This window comes from Bos mutus, chromosome 6, assembly GCF_027580195.1.
Source record: "Bos mutus isolate GX-2022 chromosome 6, NWIPB_WYAK_1.1, whole genome shotgun sequence".
Taxonomy (NCBI): domain Eukaryota; kingdom Metazoa; phylum Chordata; class Mammalia; order Artiodactyla; family Bovidae; genus Bos; species Bos mutus.
In genome coordinates this window covers 31,120,058-31,141,219 of record NC_091622.1, presented here as the reverse complement: position 1 = coordinate 31,141,219, position 21,162 = coordinate 31,120,058, and the positions used below count along the sequence as shown (strand labels likewise).

Below are 21,162 nucleotides of genomic sequence, written 5' to 3'. Positions count from 1 at the left end.
GGAAATGGCAACCCACTCCAGTGTTCTTGCCTGGAGAATCCCAGGGACGGGGGAGCCTGGTGGGCTGCTGTCTATGGGGTCGCACAGAGTGGGACTCGACTGAAGAGATGCAGTAGCAGCAGCAGCAGTACTATATAATGGTTTCCCTGGTGGATCAGACGGTAAAGAATCCACCTGCAGTACAGGAGACCTGGGTTCAATCCTTGGGTTGGGAAGATCCCCTGGAGAAGGGAATGACAACCGACTCCAGTATTCTTGCCTGGAGAATCCCATGGACAGGCTACAATCCAGAGGTTTGCAAAGAGTTGGACACGACTGAAGCAACTTAGCACACACACAAGCACTGTATTGATGTTAAATAGTAGTAGCTATAGTATAATGTAGCTACTACTAATATAGCTAGTATAGCTAATATAGCTACTACTATATAGATGTTAAATATTAGTAGCTATAGTGTAATAATGCAATAACAAAATATTCTTAGTACTTGTCTTAGTTGGATTATTAGTTCCCTTATAATGCTCTAAGCTATAACCAAATTAATACCATTCTAAATATTATTCAGCCATAAAAAGGAATGAAATTATGCCATTTGCAGCAACATGGATGGAACTAGAGAATATCATGCTTAGTGAAGTAAGTCAGAGAAAAATAAATACTGTATGTTATCACTAATATGTAGAATCTAAAATATTAAATTAATGTATACAGCAAAAAGAAACAGACAGATATAAAAAATATACTAGTTGTTATAGAGAAAGGGAAGAAGGGAAGAGCAAGATATAGGTATCAGGTTAAGAAATAGAAAGTAGTATGATAAAATAGATAAGCAACAAGGATATGCTGTATAGCATGGAGAACTATAGTCATTATTTTGTAATAACTTTTAATGGAGTATAATCTATAAACATGATCACTATGCTATATACCTAAAACTAATAAAATGTTGTAAATCAACATACTTCAAAAAACAAAAATCAATACCATTTTTTCAGTGAGCTTGCAAATACTCTGCATAGAAGTGTGGTTGTTCAGTCAAAAGTCGTGTCCAACTCTGCGACTCCATGACTGCAACAGGCCATGCCTCCCTGTCCCTCACCACTCCTGGAGTTGGCCCAAGTTCATGTCTGTTGCATCAGTGATGCCATCCAACTATCTCATCCTATGTCACCCTCTTCTTCTGCCTTCAATCTTTTCCAGCATCAAGGTCTTTTCCAATGAGTCAGATGTTCACATCAGGTGGCCAAAGTATTGGAGCTTCAGCTTCAGCATCAGTCCTTCCAATGAGTATTCAGGGTTGATTTCCTTTAGGATTGACTGATTTGATCTCTTTGCTGTCCAAGCATAGAAGTGTAAAAGTAAATATATAAAAACATTAAGGGAGTTACAATAGTAATCATCCTTTGGGATCTGACTGTTTTCTTTATTTTGTTCCTTAAAAATTCTCTAGAATTTTTAAGTATAATCTTAATTTTAGAATGAAAGTTACTTTAATGACAATCTCATTGGTTTTGCCTGGATATTTATTCACTTCCAGTGGGATATTTGAAAAGTAATGGATATTGTACTATGTTTTTATTAATATGATTGAAACTGAAATATTAATATATAACAGTGACATGTGAAAACTTATTTGTTTCTTTCAAAGAAATACATAAAGTCTTGACATTGAGAAAATTAATCATTTGTGATTACTCTGACAGTTTGATTGGTTTTTTTCCCCCAGTAATTATGTTTTGTTTTTTTTGTAAGGGCAGTGACAACTGACATATTGTATTTACTAAGAAAGACCGGTTGAAACTTTAAGGTCTTTAATGTAAAGTGTTTAGAACAAGAATGTTTATATTCTCATATTAGCAGAAAATGACTATAATATAAGGTCCCAATAAATGATTTTTAGAATTAAAATTTCCAAGTTAGAAAGGCTCTTATATTACCAATTCAATCTATTCTTTACACAGATGAGTAATCTGAAATGATGAAGGTTTGTCCACTTGCCCAAAGCCATGGCGTATATCATTAAATAAAGGTTAAGACTTGAATACATTGTTTCTTTCTTCTCTGCCACTTTTCCTTCCCCTCCTTCCCTCCCTCTCCAACCCTTCTTTTCATCCTCTTTAGCATTTCTTCAATGCCTATTTTCTCCCAAGCAAGTCTGAAATTTTTACATTAGAATATTATTTCAAGACCAAAGAATATAAAACAATGTTTAAGAAAACTGTCAAGAAATTTTTAAAAATCTATGAACAGTTCGTTCTTGTGGAGAGTAGGATAAAAAATGTATGATTTAAGAAGTTGAATAGGCAGGATAGACCTAGCGGCTTGTTAAATATGTGCTAAAGCTCTTCAATAATGATTTTTCTTCCACTTTGTGCAAAAAAAATCTTTAAGGTGAAAATGAGAGGGACTTCCCAGACGGTTCAGTGGTTCAGACTCCATGCTTCCAAAGCAGAGTGCAGGTTTGATCTCTGGTTAGGAGCTAAGATCCCACATGCCATGCAGGGCAGCAAAAAAAAGAAGAATGATAGTGGAAAATACTTAAAGGAATTGAAGGCACCTTTCAATTCAGTTCAGTTCAGTTGCTCAGTCGTGTCCAGCTCTTTGCCATCCCGTGCACTGCAACACGCCAGACTTCCCTGTCCATCACCAACTCCCGGAGTTTACTCAAACTCATGTCCGTTGAGTCAGTGATGCCATCCAACCATCTCATTCTCTGTTGTCCACTTGTCCTTCTGCCTTCAATCTTCCCCAGCATCAGGGTCTTTTCCAATGAGTCAGTTTTTCGCTTCAGGTGGCGAAAGTATTGCAGTTTCTGCTTCAGCCTGAGTCCTTCCAATGAATATTCAGGACTGATTTCCTTTAGGATTGACTGGTTAGATCTCCTTGCAGTCCAAAAGTCTTTAATTAAGGCACCTTTAATGGTTCAAGTTTCCAAGTCTAAATGAATGATATCCTAAGGGAATAAATGCATTTCCTGAGGTGATATACAAGTTACTACAGATAATATGTGCAAAACAAGAAAAAGAGAGCTGTTACATCATTGGAGATTGACATATTCAAAATTAGAAAAGAAAATTCATTCTCACAGAGCAATGAATTTGATTTTATTTTCTGATATATTTATGGAATGGGTTATTAATCAGATGTGTTATAGGTGGCAATGAAGTAAGCAGTTCATTTTCTTTTTTGGTGGTATTAGCTATTCATAAAATGAATATGATTACCCATATATTTTGAGTTCAATAATGCCTTTTACAAAGCACTTAAAAACTATATAGAGAAAACTGACTGGATGACAGTAGAGTAAAAATACTTGTAGATGACTAAAAAAATTGTATCTGAAGTGTTAACTAATGAACTATTGTCAAAGTGGGTAGCACTATAGAGGCACATTTCAATACTTTGAACTTTCCCACATACTCTTCATAAGTATTTTGCTAGTAATGTAGATAAAAAAGTAAAAGCCTGCTTCTCAAACTTCTAAATGAGGCAAAATGAGCAGGAAAAGGTGATGTAATTGTTGATAGTAAAGATTCCAAATGTTTTAGAAAGATGTGAAGATCAAAAGAACCAAAGAATGAAATTGGTGAAAGACAAATATAAAATTCAACATGGATCACACCCTTGTAGTGGTAAGCGCCTTGTATAACTCAATGCAGTTATGAAGCATGGCATGCAGGGCCATCCAAAATGAATGTGTCATAGTGGAGAGTTCTGGCAAAAGGGGGTCCACTGGAGGAGAGAATGGCAAACCACTTTAGTATTTTGCCTCAAGAACCCCATAAACAATGTAGAATTAAAAATTTTGCTTCAAAGTCAACTGCATAGGATTTCTGAGGACTTCTGATCAACAGTATTTTGTTTTAAAATATTTTATAATTTTAAGATCAATAATTTTTATTTAATCCTCAGTTCAGTTCAGTCGCTCAGTCGTGTCCAACTCTTTGCGACCCCATGAATCGCAGCACGCCAGGTATTCCTGTCCATCACCAACTCCTGGAGTTCACTCAGACTCATGTCCATCGAGTCAGTGATGCCATCCAGCCATCTCATCCTCTGTCGTCCCCTTCTCCTCCTGCCCCCAATCCCTCCCAGCATCAGAGTCTTTTCCAATGAGGCAACTCTATGCATGAGGTGGAAAAGTACTGGAGTTACAGCTTCAGCATCATTCCCTCCAAAGAAATCCCAGGGCTGATCTTCAGAATGGACTGGTTGGATCTCCTTGAAGTCCAAGGGACTCTCAAGAGTCTTTTCCAGCACAACAGTTCAAAAGCATCAACTCTTCGGCGTTCAGCTTTCTTCACAGTCCAACTCTCACATCCATACATGACCACAGGAAAAACCATAGCCTTGACTAGATGGACCTTTGTTGGCAAAGTAATGTCTCTGCTTTTGAATATGCTATCTAGGTTGGTCATAACTTTCCTTCCAAGGAGTAAGCGTCTTTTAATCTCATGGCTGCAGTCACCATCTGCAGTGATTTGGGAGCCCAAAAAATAAAGTCTGACACTGTTTCCACTGTTTCCCCATCTATTTCCCATGAAATGATGGGACCAGATGCCATGATCTTCGTTTTCTGAATGTTGAGCTTTAAGCCAACTTTTTCACTCTCCACTTCCACTTTTATCAAGAGGCTTTTTAGTTCCTCTTCACTTTCTACCATAAGGGTGGTGTCATCTGCATATCTAAGGTTATTGATATTTCTCCCAGCAATCTTGATTCCAGCTTGTGCTTCTTCCAGCCCAGCCTTTCTCATGATGTACTCTGCATAGAAGTTAAATAAGCAGGGTGATAATATACAGCCTTGACATACTCCTTTTCCTGTTTGGAACCAGTCTGTTCCATGTCCAGTTCTAACTGTTGCTTCCTGACCTGCATACAGATTTCTCAAGAGGCAGGTCAGGTGGTCTGATATTCCCATCTCTTTCAGAATTGTCCACAGTTTATTGTGATCCACACAGTCAAAGGCTTTGACATAGTCAATAAAGCAGAAATAGGTGTTTTTCTGGAGCTCTCTTGCTCTTTCCATGCTCCAGCAGATGTTGGCAATTTGATCTCTGGTTCCTCTGCCTTTTCTAAAACCAGCTTGAACATGAGGAAGTTCACGGTTCACGTATTGCTGAAGCCTGGCTTGGAGAATTTTGAGCATTACTAAGTTTAGTCTAAGTCCATCTTTGCATGAAAAGTTCCCTTGGTGATTGAGTAAACAAATTATTTTTATTTTAAAGTAACTTTTCTAAGTAGAGAATAAACTAGTGTTCTCTAAGTATTTGAAATATTGTCATAGAGGGAGATATTTAGATTTATAATGTGATGTATCAGAGACATACTTAATAGAGGATACAGAGAAATATATATCAGTTCACAATAAAATCAATATGTTATATTAATTAGAATATTTCAAATGTAAATTTTTCATCTTCATAATTGGGCTTGTTAGAATATTAAATAATATAATGTATGTGGAGCATGAAACATGGCACTAGATATATAGTAAACATTACATAAATGTATAGCTATTGGTATTAGTAGTATAATGTCCTTAGCATTATGTTCAAGCATAAACTACATGACTATTTGTTGGATGTGCTCATTTATTTCAAATTAAATTTAGAGTAAATGTATTTCAATACTTTGTGTGTAAGTTTCTGAAAGTCAGTGAGCCTATGGCTATTAGGCACGTCCCATTGTATTATCCAGGGCTTTGTAGGTGGCTCAGACAGTAAAGAATCTGCCTGCAATGTGGGAGACCTGGGTTCCATCCCTGGGTTGGGAAGATCCCTTGGAGAAGGAAATGACTACCCACTCCAGTTTTATTGCCTGGAGAATTCCATGGACAGAGAAGCCTGGCAGGCTACAGTTCATGTGGTCGCAAAGAGTCAGACATGACTGAGCAACTAACTCTTTTACTTCACTTTCATTGTATTATCCATCCATCTCTTTATATGACTAGAATAATGTAAATCTTCTATTTCCTGTCAAGGTAAATGCTACAACTGTGTAATTAAAACAGTTGAAAAATATTTATATTCTACAATAGTTTTAGTGCTAGATCTTATCAAAATTCAAATAAGCACTTTTACATTAAATACTTGACATATAATAATAGTTTGTAATATATTGAACCTGCCCTAGTTGACTCTACCTTAGCTAATGGTAAATAACATAAACATAAGTATATTGATAAAGCAGGAACCTGATTTTAATTATTGAAATAATTAAGATATAAATCTATCACTTCTATCAAACAGTATTCTTATATTACCATTTTATTTTTATTCTGTAACATCCCCTCTTTGTCAGTTATGCTGAGAAATAGAAAACTTATAAGAACTGGTTAAAATATCTAGTAAATGTTACACCTTCCTTCATATATGAAGGAAGAGCTTATTGATGATGAATCTATTTCAAATAAGTGTGCTGGATACTGTTCAGTTCAGTCACTCAGTTGCGTCTGACTCTTTGCGACCCCATGAATCACAGCACACCAGGCCTCCCTGTCCATCACCAACTCAAGTGCATTGAGTTGGTGATGCCATCCAGCCATCTCATCCTCTGTCATCCCCTTCTCCTCCTGCCCCAATCCTTCCCAGCATCAGGTCAACTCTTCACATCAGGTGGCCAAAGTATTGGAGTTTCAGCTTCAGCATCAGCCCTTCCAATGAATATTTAGGACTGATTTTCTTTAGGATGGACTGGTTGGCTCTCCTTGCAGTCCATGGGACTCTCAAGAGTCTTCTCCAACACCACAGTTCAAAAGCATCAATTCTTCAGTGCTCAGCTTTCTTCACAGTCCAACTCCCACATCCATACATGACCAATGGAAAAACCATAGCCTTGACTAGATGGACCTTTGTTGGCAAAGTAATATCTCTGCTTTTTAATATGCTAGGTTGGTCATAATATCTAGGTTGGTCATAACTTTCCTTCCAAGGAGTAAGCATCTTTTAATTTCATGGTTGCAATCAACATCTGCAGTGATTTTGGAGCTCAAAAAAATAAAGTCTGACACTGTTCCACTGTTTTCTCACCTATTTGCCATGAAGTGATGGGACCAGATACCATGATCTTAGTTTTCTGAATGTTGAGCTTTAAGCCAACTTTTTCACTCTCCTCTTTTACTTTCATCAAGAGGCTTTTTAGTTCCTTTTCACTTTCTACCATAAGGGTGGTGTCATCTGCATATCTGAGGTTATTGATATTTCTCCCAGCAATCTTGATTCCAGCTTGTGCTTCTTCCAGCCCAGCCTTTCTCATGATGTACTCTGCATATAAGTTAAATAAGCTGGGTAACAATATACAGCCTTGACGTACTCCTTTTCCTATTTGGAACCAGTTTGTTGTTCCATGTTCGGTTCTAACTGTTGCTTCCTGACCTGCATACAGGTTTCTCAAGAGGCAGGTCAGGTGGATACAAGAATATGCCAATTTTTTTTGTTAAAATGACAGTCCCTCCCTTCACAGGGCTTTTGGTCTAATAGAAAATTTCATTGGTCAAAAATCATACAAATATGGGTAAAATTACAACTGGTATAACTGCTAGGTAAATGAGGAATACTCCTGATAGTGTAAAGAACAAAATTATTATTCCAGTCAAAACAGCCCATGAATAGCTCCCCTGTGGAAGTGATAATTGAGCTGGTTTATGAATATGAAGAAGAGTTCACTTGAAGTTTCAGGAGAATTAATTCAGACAGTGTAATCAGCATGTAAGAAGATCATGCATCACAAAGAAGTGCTGGAAAGAAAAATGGTTCAGTAGGAATATGTTGTGATAGGTGGAGGATAGTCTATCCAAAGATGTATAGACTTTGTTAAAGATTTTAATCTCTTTTCTTATAAGCGGTACAAATCCACAGAAAGCTTTTAAACTGTGGTAGGGAACAGGATGAGATTGCTCAACAGAAAGACTGCCAAGATTTAAGACTTAGGTGAAAAGATATCCACTGAAGCAGGAAACATCGGAAGAGGACTGATCTGAGTTGAATATCTCTGTTGTGGTCTTGGCCGCATTAAATTCAAAGTGTTTTGGAGACATCTAATAGTAATATCAATTATGTAATTACATAAATTATTCCAGACTCCAGAGCTCAGCTCTAAATCTAGAAGTATAAATTTGTAAATCATGTGTGTAGATGGGGATCAATGGGGGTAATGGATATGAATGGGCTTGCCAAGGCAGAGGATCTCAAATAAGAAAAGGGCCCAAGTACAGAGGATCAGCAACGTGAAATTGCCAATAAATGGATGTTTAAGCAACTGAAATGGAAGGGAATGGTTGTTAAGTTTATTGATAGAGGGTTGGCTGTAGATAGGAGGACAGTTTCTCCATAGCAAATAAATTTGAGTCAAATAGACTGGATGTGGGATAGAGATTGAGAAATAGAAATAAGTATGAATTTTAATTCAGCATCTTCTGTGTCCTCTGTAAAAGAGCAGCGGAGGTCATCTTCTGAGAGTTAGAGGGACTGAGAAAATTAAATATTTTATGAGGCTAAAGATGGGAGAAGTCATTGTAGAAACTGAACAAGTGAGTTGAAATACACATACATACGTACATGCATAGATACATAAATACAAAGACAAATAATAGACAAAGAGGGAAGGAAAGAAAGAAAGGCATGGTTGTTTGAGCATTGTTGGTTACTTGGACCTTTTCAAGAAGTTTTAGGAACATCTTTCTGAGTCAGTGCTTCTTGCTTTTTCTTCTGCTACAGTACAGCTTCTTTATTAGAAGTAAAGAATATCACATACTAATAACAAACACAATGGTCTGCTGTATTACTGATTCACAAGTCTGGAGTCAGGCACTTCCTCAGGAAGTTGTATACAAATCCCAGAGACAGAAAAATCTGTGTGTTGTTGGGTATGTGTTGTGTTTGTAAATGCATTTGCACAGTTTAAAAAGCCCATTTTATGATTCTAATATCCTCTCCACAGGGTGACTGGGAATTTCTCCTTGAGCACAGAATAACCAAGTGTTTGACAGTAGACTAGAATTTAGGAAGTTCTTCATAGAAACAGGAAAGGCAATTATTATTTTTAATAAATATTTTAGCACATGCAAAATAATCAGTTCACTTCTCCAAAAGAAAAAATAACAAACACAACACAATGTCCCCTAGATATTTTTATTACATTACAGAAATTTACTGTGTGATATGTGCAAGTATCTATTATTAAAAATCAGTAGAGTAATTATTCTGATTCATAATAATTAAATGTAAAACATTTAGTTATTTATTATCAAAATATTTGTGAACATTTACAAATATTTAATCAATATGTTTTCAGCAAATTCCTCCTTAGATGGAAATTTTTTACTTTGACTCATAAAGTGCTTTGGGTCCCTAGTGCATCAATTCGTAAATTACTGATCCACAGTACTTTAATATCCTGAAAAAGGAAATGTGTTTTCTGAGAATTTAATTGAATCTTGAGGAGTTACTTATTCACCACTGAGGTTGGGATAAGTGAGTCAGCTCACAATAGTCATACTAAAGACAGTTATATTTATTTCACAAATAGGTAAACTGAAGCTCAGAAAAAATTGGACTAAAGTGCTAAGGATCCAGGTTACATTTCTTTCCGAAAAGAAACCCGATTCCTAGTAACTGAACAATGCAAAATAAATACATGAGCTTGAAAGCAATAACTATTTCTCTGAAAATTCATTTCCACATAGTGTTACTAAGTTTAATACTTCTCAGTTAATAAGCCTAAATTCATAGTACTTATGATAATATAGCCTTGTTGCAGTGTAAATAGTAAAATTAAGAAAAGCAAATTTCAAACTCTTTTAAAGTAAAAATTTTCCTAAAACTAGTTATCCTAATTACCTACAATATGAGCCATTTGGCAAATGAGTGATTTCTTGCAGTATGGTAAAATGATTATAAGCACAGGCTTTGGAGTAAGAAAAACATAGCTTTAATATTTGGCTTCTGAAAACTTCGTGAGTGTGAGGACTGAAATAAGTTACTTAAATTCTTGAAGTTTTAGTTTCTTCATCTGTGGAATGGGTAAGAAAACATGTAATTCATAACTCATTGTAAGGATTAAATGAGAGAAGCTATTCTAATACTTATCACAGGGCCTAGCATCAAAATATCAGAGAAGGCAATGGCACCCCACTCCAGGACTCTTGCCTGGAAAATCCCATGGATGGAGGAGCCTGGTGGGCTGCAGTCCATGGGGTTGCTGAGAGTCTGACATGACTGAGTGACTTCACTTTCACTTTTCACTTTCATGCATTGGAGAAGGAAATGGCAACTCACTCCAGTATTCTTGCTTGGAGAATCCCAGAGATGGGGGAGCCTGGTGGGCTGCTGTCTATGGGATCGCACAGAGTCGGACACAACTGAAGCGACTTAGCAGCAGCAGTAGGAGCAGCAGCATCAAAATATATGAATGAGCTGATACACACACACACATACAAACACACACACGGCTTAACTTTAGGTAGAGTATCTTTGTAGCTGTTATTACTTCAGAAGCTAGATGTATCTGAGTTGATTTAGCATTCCACTAGGCATGTTACTTTTCATGTCTTTTTTCTTCTGAAAGCATTAAAACCAATTTCTATATTCTTTCATTAAACAATAACAAAAAAAGAACAGTGAAAATATTCAACAATTTACTATTGTTTGTGTTTGTCTGAAAGAAGCTTTCTGCAAGTTTAGTCACAGCTATAGATCATTATTTCAAACAACATGCATAGTTTAGATATTTAAATATTTTTTACATCATAGAATTTAAATGTGAAGTCATTAGTTCTGTGCTTTTACTGCAATTCTATGTGCCTTATTATATAAGCCAAATAGCATATGCTATGATTTTGATTACTAAATACTGAGCATTTAAGGCACACTCTGAGAAGAATGGTTATTGCTCCAAGAAGAGTATTTGTCTCCTTAATCTAATTGTTTACTAAAATGTTTCTGAGGTTTAAAAAATAAAATTATGGTAGAAATTTCTGGTGTATGATGCTATAGCTTCGTGCCATGAAAGCTCTAATAAACTCTAATGTATATAGAACCTAATAATATAAACTTTGATGCAGAGAAGTCTAAACCAAGGGTGAAATGCCATGTTGAATGTCTTTAATAACCTAATAATTTACTTGGTAATAATATATTGAATTTCTTGGAAATATTTTCTCAGGAAGAATTGTTTAGAATAAATTTTATCTTTGCTATTGTGTTAATGATGGCTTTGATAAAGTTACCCAAGGAAAAAAGACAGTTTCCTTCAGGAGTTACCTGTGTCTGAAATATTCTTCCCTGATTTCACAGGCACTGATAATATGAATAAGGTAATTTGTCTAACTCTCCTGAGCTAAGATTTGCAGTAGGAAATGCAAAATTCACATATGGCTATTCTCTAAGAAGTCTCTGCTGTGCTTTTCAGTTTTTATAAAAAGGCTTAAGATGTTGCCTGAGGCGTCTATTTTTTTCCCTCAAGACAAGCTACAGTGCCACAAATAAAGTTGTTTTTCACACTGTTAACATGTTCCTTTCTCTTTCCATTTCTCAGAGAGCTGACATAGGAATTTCTGCTTTAACCATCACCCCAGACCGTGAGAATGTGGTGGACTTTACAACACGTTACATGGACTACTCAGTGGGAGTCCTACTTCGAAGGGCTGAAAAGACAGTGGATATGTTTGCTTGTCTTGCACCATTTGATCTCTCACTATGGGCTTGCATTGCTGGCACAGTCCTTCTAGTGGGTCTACTGGTCTACCTCTTGAATTGGCTTAATCCTCCACGATTACAAATGGGATCAATGACTTCTACTACTCTCTACAACTCCATGTGGTTTGTGTATGGATCCTTTGTACAACAAGGTAAGGATAAAAAATATGGTATAGTATAAAAAAGAAGTGTGTTGTTTCATATGCCATGAATTCAGTTAGGAAGGTTCTGTATCTTGACATCAATAAATGTTCTAAAAGGTCTTTAGAGTAACACTCAGAAAAGAACATATTCTACTCTTCCCTAGTGGACCTCAAACACCAGATTTCCAGCAAAAAAAAAAAAAAAAGGTACAGTATCTTTTGATGTAAATTCAAGTTCATCAACAAAGCCAAAGATAAATGTCAGATGTCAGGTTCACAAGAAACTCAAGATGAGATTTTCCCAAACTGAAATTCTGAGAAATAGTCTTACTGGATGAAAATACTTACTACCAGAGCAGATATTGCTTAATTATTTACATATGTAAGAGATTTTTAGACTTGCTCTTTGTTGAGAGACATCATTTCATGTATTAAAAATATTTATTGGCAGTGAAAAGCCCTCAAGATTCCAATAAGAAATTTTATGCTATATCTTTCACTTTAATACATAATCTTTACCAGTTGTTTAACTGAAATTTCATTGTATTCTACAGAATGTCTTTGCTGTGTTGTTCGATAGTCAATCTGCCTACTCTTTAAACTTGCCTACATAATTACTTGACTCTGTTTCAGAATAGAAGAATACTTATTAAATCCCTTATTTGAGACTACTGCCATCATAGAAAATGAAATAATAAAATACTTAGGGCATTATTAGTTTCTTGCAGATGCATCATATGTATTGAAGAAGAGACATAGGTGTCACAGTGGAGACACATGATGCTTTTGCCTTAATATTTATTAATACAACTCTCAATAGCATCTTATTTTTTGAATATACTTGCTATTGGATCTTCCATTAAATTTCATCCTTTCTATCTCATTTGACCAATCATAAGTTTTGCCTAGACTTTTAATCTCTACTTTCTTACTTAAAATCTATCCCTTAAACATGCTTTTCCCCACTACCTTTCTGTATCTTCATATATTTATCACAGGAAGTTTTGGTCCATTAAATAATCACTAATCTAGTAGATATTTGCATCCGTGCATGCTCAGTAATGTACAACTCTTTCCGACCACATGGACTACATATAACCCACCGAACTTCTCTCTCCATGGGATGTCTCAGGCATGAATACTAGAGAGGGTTGCCATTTCCTTCTCCAGGGGATTTTCCATACCAGGGATTGAACCTGCATCTCTTGTATCTCCTGCATTGGCAGGCAGATTCTTTACCACTAGCGCCACCTAGAAAGTCCATGTAGTAGATATTTAATCCACACCTTTTATTTAATAGAACTTTGCTAGGCACTGAGTATACAGTTGTGAACAAAAGAGTCTTTGCCATCATTGATCTACAAGTCCTTTGGGACACAAACATGTAAAACCCACATGTGGTAGAGATCAGCACAGTCTGTTATGAGATCATAGAGGTAGGGAGGCTGCATATATCTTGATGTGGCAAAGAAGGCTTTTTGAGTTAATACTGTATGAACAGACAGAATTAACTATGCAAAGGGCTTATTGAAGAAGAGGATGGGGGAAGGACACATAGATGGTAGGACAGAATTGAAGACCAAGAAGTGAGAAGGAAAGTGCAGTAAACATTGCAGGGTGTAACCGATAAAGATAAGGCTGAAGATATATTTGTTAATAGCAGGGATTTGAATTTGATCTTCAGGGAAATTATCAGCAATTTAAAGGCATTAAACAGGAAAATACATGTTTAAATTTTAACTATAGAAATATTCTGATTATCAAATGGAGGAAATTGAAAAAGAACAATGTGGAAAGGGAGAAAAATTATCTGAGTATTATGATAACTAAGTAAAGAGGCACCGTGTCTTGCACAAAGAAAAGATGGCATTGGGAATAAAGAGAATGGTATTGATGAATTGGAATTAATAGAACATGATAAATTATACAGTGGTATGGGGATTGCTACTGAAGGACAGAAAGGAGGTGAAATTTTATGCTAAGTTTCTGGATTGGGAAGTTGTGTGTATTGGATGATGATATCATTTCTGGGGGGAAAAAAATTAGGGAGAGCAGGTGTGATAGGGAAGGTAAGACATGCATTTTGGTACCTTTGAGTTGTGGTATCTGTAAAATATCCAGGGGTATATTTCTAATGCTTGTTAGTGGTTTGATAATATTTGTCAGAAACACAAAAAAGGCGTCTGGGCTGGATTATATATTGGATATATATTGAGGCGATATTGGCATAGGAGATAATTGAAGCCAAGAAAGTGAATCATATCATACAGAGTAGTTGTTCTTAACTGCATACGCCTGACTGAGGACCACTGCCCAGAAAGGGCCTAGGACAGAGCCCTGTGGAAATGAATGGGTAGAGGAGATTTCAGTGGTAAATTATAAAGAATGACAAGAAAGAAGCAAGTACCACGTATACCATCTAGTTGTACACACACAAAGTAAAGATAATTTTTGAACATGGAAGATTTGGTTGACAGAGTTAAACATTTCAATGAATTGAGTAAAATTAATACTTGAAAGGCTTTCATTGGATTTAGTGATAACCTTTTTATAGGTAGTGTTCCAGTGACTATAGCTGTGTAATAAATTACTTTAAAACCTATCAATTTTGTGCATCACAGATCCAGACAAAACATGGTGAAGGTGGGTTGTCTTTGCTCAATAATCTCCAAACTCCCGCTAGACAGCCCAAAGTTTGCAAGCTAAACTCATCTGAAGGCTTGTTCATTCTACTCACATGTCTGATAGTTAATGCTTGCTGAGAGCTGTTTCCCTCTGTGGCTTTTCTCTATAGGATAATTTGGCTTTCTCACAGCGTGATGGTTGATTTCTCCATAGAGAACATCCTCAAAACAGAGAAAAGAGTCAATGAAACAGAAGAATTTTGTAGTCCAGCTTGGGGATTACAAATTTGTATGCTGGTGTGAGCTTCTCTTGCAGGAAACACTCTGTATGTGCCACCTCATTGCTTTGGAATGACAATTAAAATGGTTAAAAAATGTGAACTCCTTAGATGCAATAACTCACACAAGTATCACATAAGTGTTTACTAAATAAAAAACAAAAACTTAGGCTCAACCATGAATAGTTAGGCACATGAAAAAAAGGGTAACAAGGCAAATTACTTTAAATTATTACCAAGACTGTGGTTGAAATCATAGATATTAGCATACATGGAGAAATAAAAAAATAGAAGGACCAATGATGAGTCCAATAGTGAATAAGACCAGAGGGTAATAGAGTAGTAGTGGGAGAGAGTACAGTTTTCAATGAGGCCAAAGAACAATAGTGGAAACAGTGGTGTGAGAGTTCAAAGTTTGCATTTACCAAATGGGACCTGTAGATGTGGATTCCTGAAGAGGTAGTATACAAAAAGATCTTAATGACCCAGATAACCACAAAGGTGTGGTTACTCACCTAGCGCCAGACCTCCTGGCTTGCGAAGTCAAGTGGGCCTTAGGAAGCATCACTACTAACAAAGCTATCGGAGGTGATGGAATTCCAGCTGAGCTATTTAAATCTTAAAAGATGTTGCTGTGAAAGTGCTACACTCAATATGCAAGCAAATTTGGAAAACTCAGCAGCCACAGGACAGGAAAGGTCAGTTTACATTTCCAATGCCAAAGAAAGGCAATGCCAAAGAATGTTCAATCTACCTCACAATTGTACTCATCTTACATGCTAGCAAAGTAATGCTCAAAATTCTCCAAGCTAGGCTTCAACAATATGTGAACTGAGAACTTCCAGATGTTCAAGCTGGATTTAGAAAAGGCAGAGAAACCAGAGATCAAATTGTCAACATTTGTTGGATCATCAAAAAAGCAAGAGAGTTCCAGAAAAACATCTACTTCCACTTTATTGACTACACCAAAGCCTTTTACTGTGTGGATCACAATAAACTGTGGAAAATTCTGAAAGAGATGGGAATACCAGACCACCTGACCTGCTTCTTGAGAAATCTGTATGCAGGTAAAGAGGCAAAAGTTAGAACCGGACATGAAACAATGGACTGGTTCCAAATTGGGAAAGGAGTATGTCAATGCTGTATATTGTCACCCTGGTTTTTTTAACTTATATGCAGAGTACATCATTTGAAATACCAGATGGATGAAGCACAAGTGGAATCAAGACTTCAGGGAGAAATACCAAAAACCTCAGATATGCAGATGAGACCACCCTTAAGGCAGAAAGCAAAGAGAAACTGAAGAGCCTCTTGATGAAAATGAAAGAAGAGAGTGAAAAGCTAGTTTAAAGCTCAACATTCAAAAAACAAAGATCATGCATCTGGTCCCATCACTTCATGGCAAATAGATGGAGAAACAATGGAAACAGTGACAGATTTTAAAATCTTGGGCTCCAGAGTCACTGCAAATGGTGAACTGCACCCATGAAATTAAAATACGCATGCTCCTTGGAAGAAAAACTGTGACCAACCTAGGCAGCATACTAAAAAGCAGATACATTACTCTGCTGACAAAGGTCTATCTAGTCAAGGCTATGGTTTTTCTGGTAATCATGTTTGGATGAGAAAGTTGAACCATAAAGAAAGCTGAGCACCAAAGAATTGATGCTTTTGAATTGTGGTGATGGAGAAGACTTGAGAGGCCCTTGGAGTACAAGGAAATCAAACTAGTCAATCCTCAAGGACATCAGTCCTGAATATTCATTAGAAGGACTGATGCTGAAGTTGAAACTGCAATACTTTGGCCACCTGATACGAAGAACTGACTCATTGAAAAAGACCCTGATACTGGGAAAGATGGAAGGCAGGAGAAGAAGGGGATGACAGAGGATGAGATGGTTGGATGGCATGACTGATTCAATGGACATCAGTTTGAACAGCTGTGGGAGTTGGTGATGATCAGGGAAGCCTAGCATGCTGCAGTCCACGGGGTTGCAAAAAGTCAGACACATTTAAACGACTGAACTGGACTGGAGAAGTGGTGAAGGACCTCAAACTTGATCAACTGAGAGTCTAGAGGATTAGATGAACCATCTCTAATGATGGTTGACTTAGATTAGAGAAAAATAAAATAAACCATGTGTCAAAATTGTCAATAAGTGAGGATAGATAAGTAGGATTTGATAAATATGAGCATTGACTAGAAACAGGTGGTAAAGCTAAATGCAATGAATCTCACTTCTTCGCATTCTAGCCAGTTTTTCTGGGCATGGTTTCAATTACTACCAAAATGCAGATGTTTCCCAAATCTACATCATCCATCCTTAAATTTTAGTTTTGTATACTGTCACTAGACTCTCAGGATATATCAGAGATTCCATAAATTTCAATATGTAAATAACTGAATTTATTTTGTACTTTAAACCTTTATAGCCTCTCATATTCTCTATTCCAGCCTATGCATTAATGACTTAAACAGGTTAGAAACTTTGAAAACCATTTTGATTTCTTCTTCTTTCTATTCCTTATATTTACCTATTATCAAGTCCTTCAAAATTTACCAATTTATTTCTAGGAGTGGAAATCTCTTCTCACCTAGAGAGATAAATCCTAGATTGTTACCTCGATTAGGCCTATCTCATTTTTTTATAGGAACTACAGGAATCTCATAATACCTCTTCCTTTTCCAAATTTATTTCCTGTAATTACGTGGTCCACATACTTTCATGTATACCCAAATTATCACTGTCATGGAAAGCTAACCACATAATTTCCATTCTTTAAATATTTCCTTGGCTCCCCAATGCCCACAGTTTAAAAGTAATTTAGAGCATGAACAGTATTCCATCATCTGACCCTTGTCCAGTCTTGATTCTCATTTTCTGTCACTTATGGCTCATCTCTAATTGTCCAGTTTCTCCAAACTGTATTTTTCTCTTGAACATAAGACTGTGTCATGTCTCTGCCTTTATGCTTCTCAATTCCTGAAATGCCTTTATTACCAATTTCTTAATCTCTACTCCCACTTTCTGCTTTCACATGGCAAATTCTTGTGCATCTTCTAATTCTTCTTCTGATCTCACTTTTTTCAAGAAGTCTTTGCTGGGATTAAGGACCGTCTTCCATGCTTTGTCAGATATATTTATCATAGTACTTATCAACTGTAGTGTAATTGCCTTTTTTTAATTTGTCTTCACCTGAGTCCTTTGAACACAAGACAATGTCCTATTTATCTTTAAAGCCCCTTTACCTAATTCCATGTCTTGTACATGAATAAAGAGAAAGCATAAGTCATTCAGTCATGCCCAACTCTTTGCGACATATTAGGTGTTTGATAAATGCATAGTGATCAATTATATAAACTAATAAGTTTTAAATACTTAACTCCCCTGGAGGAAGCCATGGCAACCCACTCCAGTATTCTTGCCTGGAGAATCCCCTTGGATAGAGGAGCCTGACAGGCTGCAGTCCATGGGATCACAAAAAGTCAGGCACAACTGAGCACAGCAAATACTTAACTAAATCAAGTGTAGAGTTAACTGCAATACTGTGTTTATTAGAGTACATTCTGTTGCCCAATGACATTAAACTCATTTAAACCAAATAGAGAAGTATCCAGAATGTCTCCCCTAGTGTATTTTCTTAAATAGCTAAGATGAGAAATTTATAAAGTCTCCCATTGGTTGAAGCCTTATTTTTGAGAATGCTGACAAGCTTATAGGCTTTCTGAATTCTTTTCTCCAGGTGGTCCAATTTCTTCAAGTTTTGGAGAATACTCAAAAGAAAAAGATAAAGAAAAGTATCCATATGGTTTAAATTCTTTTCTAGTTCTGTAAACAAGCTGCAGATATCAAAAGTTATAAATATGTTAAGCACTTTTCTATCTCAACTGCTCCCTTAAATAAGTTGTACAGCTTGTAGGTTGATTATACATTTATACAAATTCATAATGATGAATCATGCTGAATTGCATAAGATTAACTACTTCATCTTTTAAATGCTGCTATTCTTCCACTTGCTAACAATGAAAAGGTGAACTCATTAAAAGATACTGAGAGCACCTTTACATTTTGATTAAAAATAAATTAAGGACAGTTTTAAAAAACCCTATGAAAAATAGAATCAATTTATGACAGTATCCATGCACAGGCAGTAAAGTTGAAATTAGTGATAATTTCTAATAAAAATATAGTCTTTTAAGGAGAAGTATTCAAAAGCAGAGACATTACTTTGCCAACAAAGGTTCGTCTAGTCAAGGCTATGGTTTTTCCTGTGGTCACATATGGATGTGAGAATTGGAATGTGAAGAAGGCTGAGCACTGAAGAATTGATGCTTTTGAACTGTGGTATTGGAGAAGACTCTTGAGAGTCCCTTGGACTGCAAGGAGATCCAACCAGTCCATTCTAAAGGAGATCAGCCCTGGGATTTCTTTGGAAGGAATGATGCTAAAGCTGAAACTCCAGTACTTTGGCCACCTCATGCGAAGAGCTGACTCATTGGAAAAGACTCTGATGCTGGGAGGGATTGGGGGCAGGAGGAGAAGGGGACAACAGAGGATGAGATGGCTGGATGGCATCACTGACTCGATGGACGTGAGTCTGAGTGAACTCCGGGAGTTGGTGATGGACAGGGAGGCCTGGCGTGCTGCGATTCATGGGGTGGCAAAGAGTCAGACACAACTAAGCGACTGAACTGAACTGAACAGCTATTATTTCATAATTATGGTCTTTATTGAGCCACTAGACCAGATTGAGTAGGAATAAAGAGGCATTTCAGTATTATCATAGAGATGTTTGAAAAAAGTTCAGGGATGGCTAAAAGCATAAAAATGTTAAATATATGTGAGTTGTTTACTAATCCTGATTGTTTTTTAAAAATCTGTAACTTCAAACCGTTCCAGAAAAACAGCTCAGGGAATCCAACTGTGCAAAAGCAGTATGGTCCATTATAGAGATAAACTTAGTACATCTGTTTGGCTAGAACATTAGAGCTTGTGAATTAGGTAGTTTAATGCATGAATGAGAGACCAATTTTATGCAGGTTTTGTTGCCATTTTATATCCTCCCTTATCTTCATGACTGTGCAATCAACATACCTAAAAAAAACTGAGGCTTGATTTTTGAAGATCCCTGATATTTAGTTTATGGTCAGTGACTCATATCATCCTGGCCACGAAGGGCCTCTATGACTTATTCACACACGTGGATATCTGTAATTCATTTGCTGTTTACTTGCAAATGGAAATTTCAGAGTTTACTTCAGAGAGTTTTATCTTGTTCTTTGAACTATAAATATGTATAATCATGTAAACGTTTGAGACTATCACATATGTTTATTTCCTAAGTCTTTGTGACCCCGTGGACTGTCCATGAAATTTTTGAGGCAAGAGTACTGGAGTGGATTGCCATTTCCTTCTCCACGGGATCTTCCCAACCCAGTGATTGAACCTATGTCTCCTGGCTTGGCAGGAGGATTCTTTATCACTGCACCACATACCAGCAAGCATTTACTATACTAGCTATGTGTCAGGAGCATGAAGAGCAAAAGAAAACAAGGAATAACTATATTAACTGACTTTATAAATATTCCTTGGGTATAGTGTATGGCATTCCCAGCCTAGATATTTTGAATATGATCATAAGAAAGACACAGTCCTTGCAGGAATGTTCAACATCATTTAAGTGGGCCATAGTCAAATTGGGACCAAATAAACCACCTTTGATGGTGCTAGTAATAAAGAACCTGCCTGCCAATGCAGAAGATGCAAGAATGAGGGTTTGACCCTTGAGTCAGGCAGATCCCCCTGAAGAAAGAAAATGGCAACCCATTCCAGTATTCTTGTCTGAAGAACCCCATGGACAGAGGAGCCTGGCAGGCTACAGTCCATAGCGTTGCAAAGATCAGACATGACTGAAGTGACTTAGCACAGCACAAACCACTTCTGATAAGAGGAGCAGACAGAATTATTGAAAGGAGTAAAGAAGGAAAATCCCTTTGGTAGTTTTCTTAAGGATTAAATAGTTCTGCAGATGCTAGTGATGAAGAGAAAGAGGACCTTTAGTAATGATAGAAGATAACGTGGTGGCTGCTGCACAAGAGTTAACATGAAAGGCAACCCACTGACTTTGAGATCCCAGGACAATTTTTGGAAGAAAATAAAGAGCTCTTCCCACTGCCGGATGGATCAGTGTTACAGAGAATCACAACGTTTTCATTTCCACAAAAAGAAGAGTCAGACATTCTTCTCTATCAAATTAGGCAACAGAAAAGATTATTGATGAGAAAGCATCTCTTTAAAACTTAGAATAGGAGAATAACTCCAAAAGACATCCAATTTAATGGTGTAGATTATCAGATATACAAAATTTGCCAGTCTCCTAGTCAGAAAACCCCAAAGGATTCAAGCCATGAAATGCAGTA

General features: G+C 36.7%; 1 protein-coding gene across 1 annotated transcript in view; it reads left to right on the top strand.

Moving 5' to 3' along the window:
* LOC138988187 (glutamate receptor ionotropic, delta-2-like) overlaps positions 1–21,162 on the top strand; it is a 268,819-nt gene that overhangs the window by 53,261 nt on the left and 194,396 nt on the right. The window contains exon 3 of the mRNA XM_070371885.1: positions 11,536–11,848. Coding sequence (XP_070227986.1) covers positions 11,536–11,848 — 313 coding nt within the window. The remainder of the gene's footprint in view (positions 1–11,535; positions 11,849–21,162) is intronic.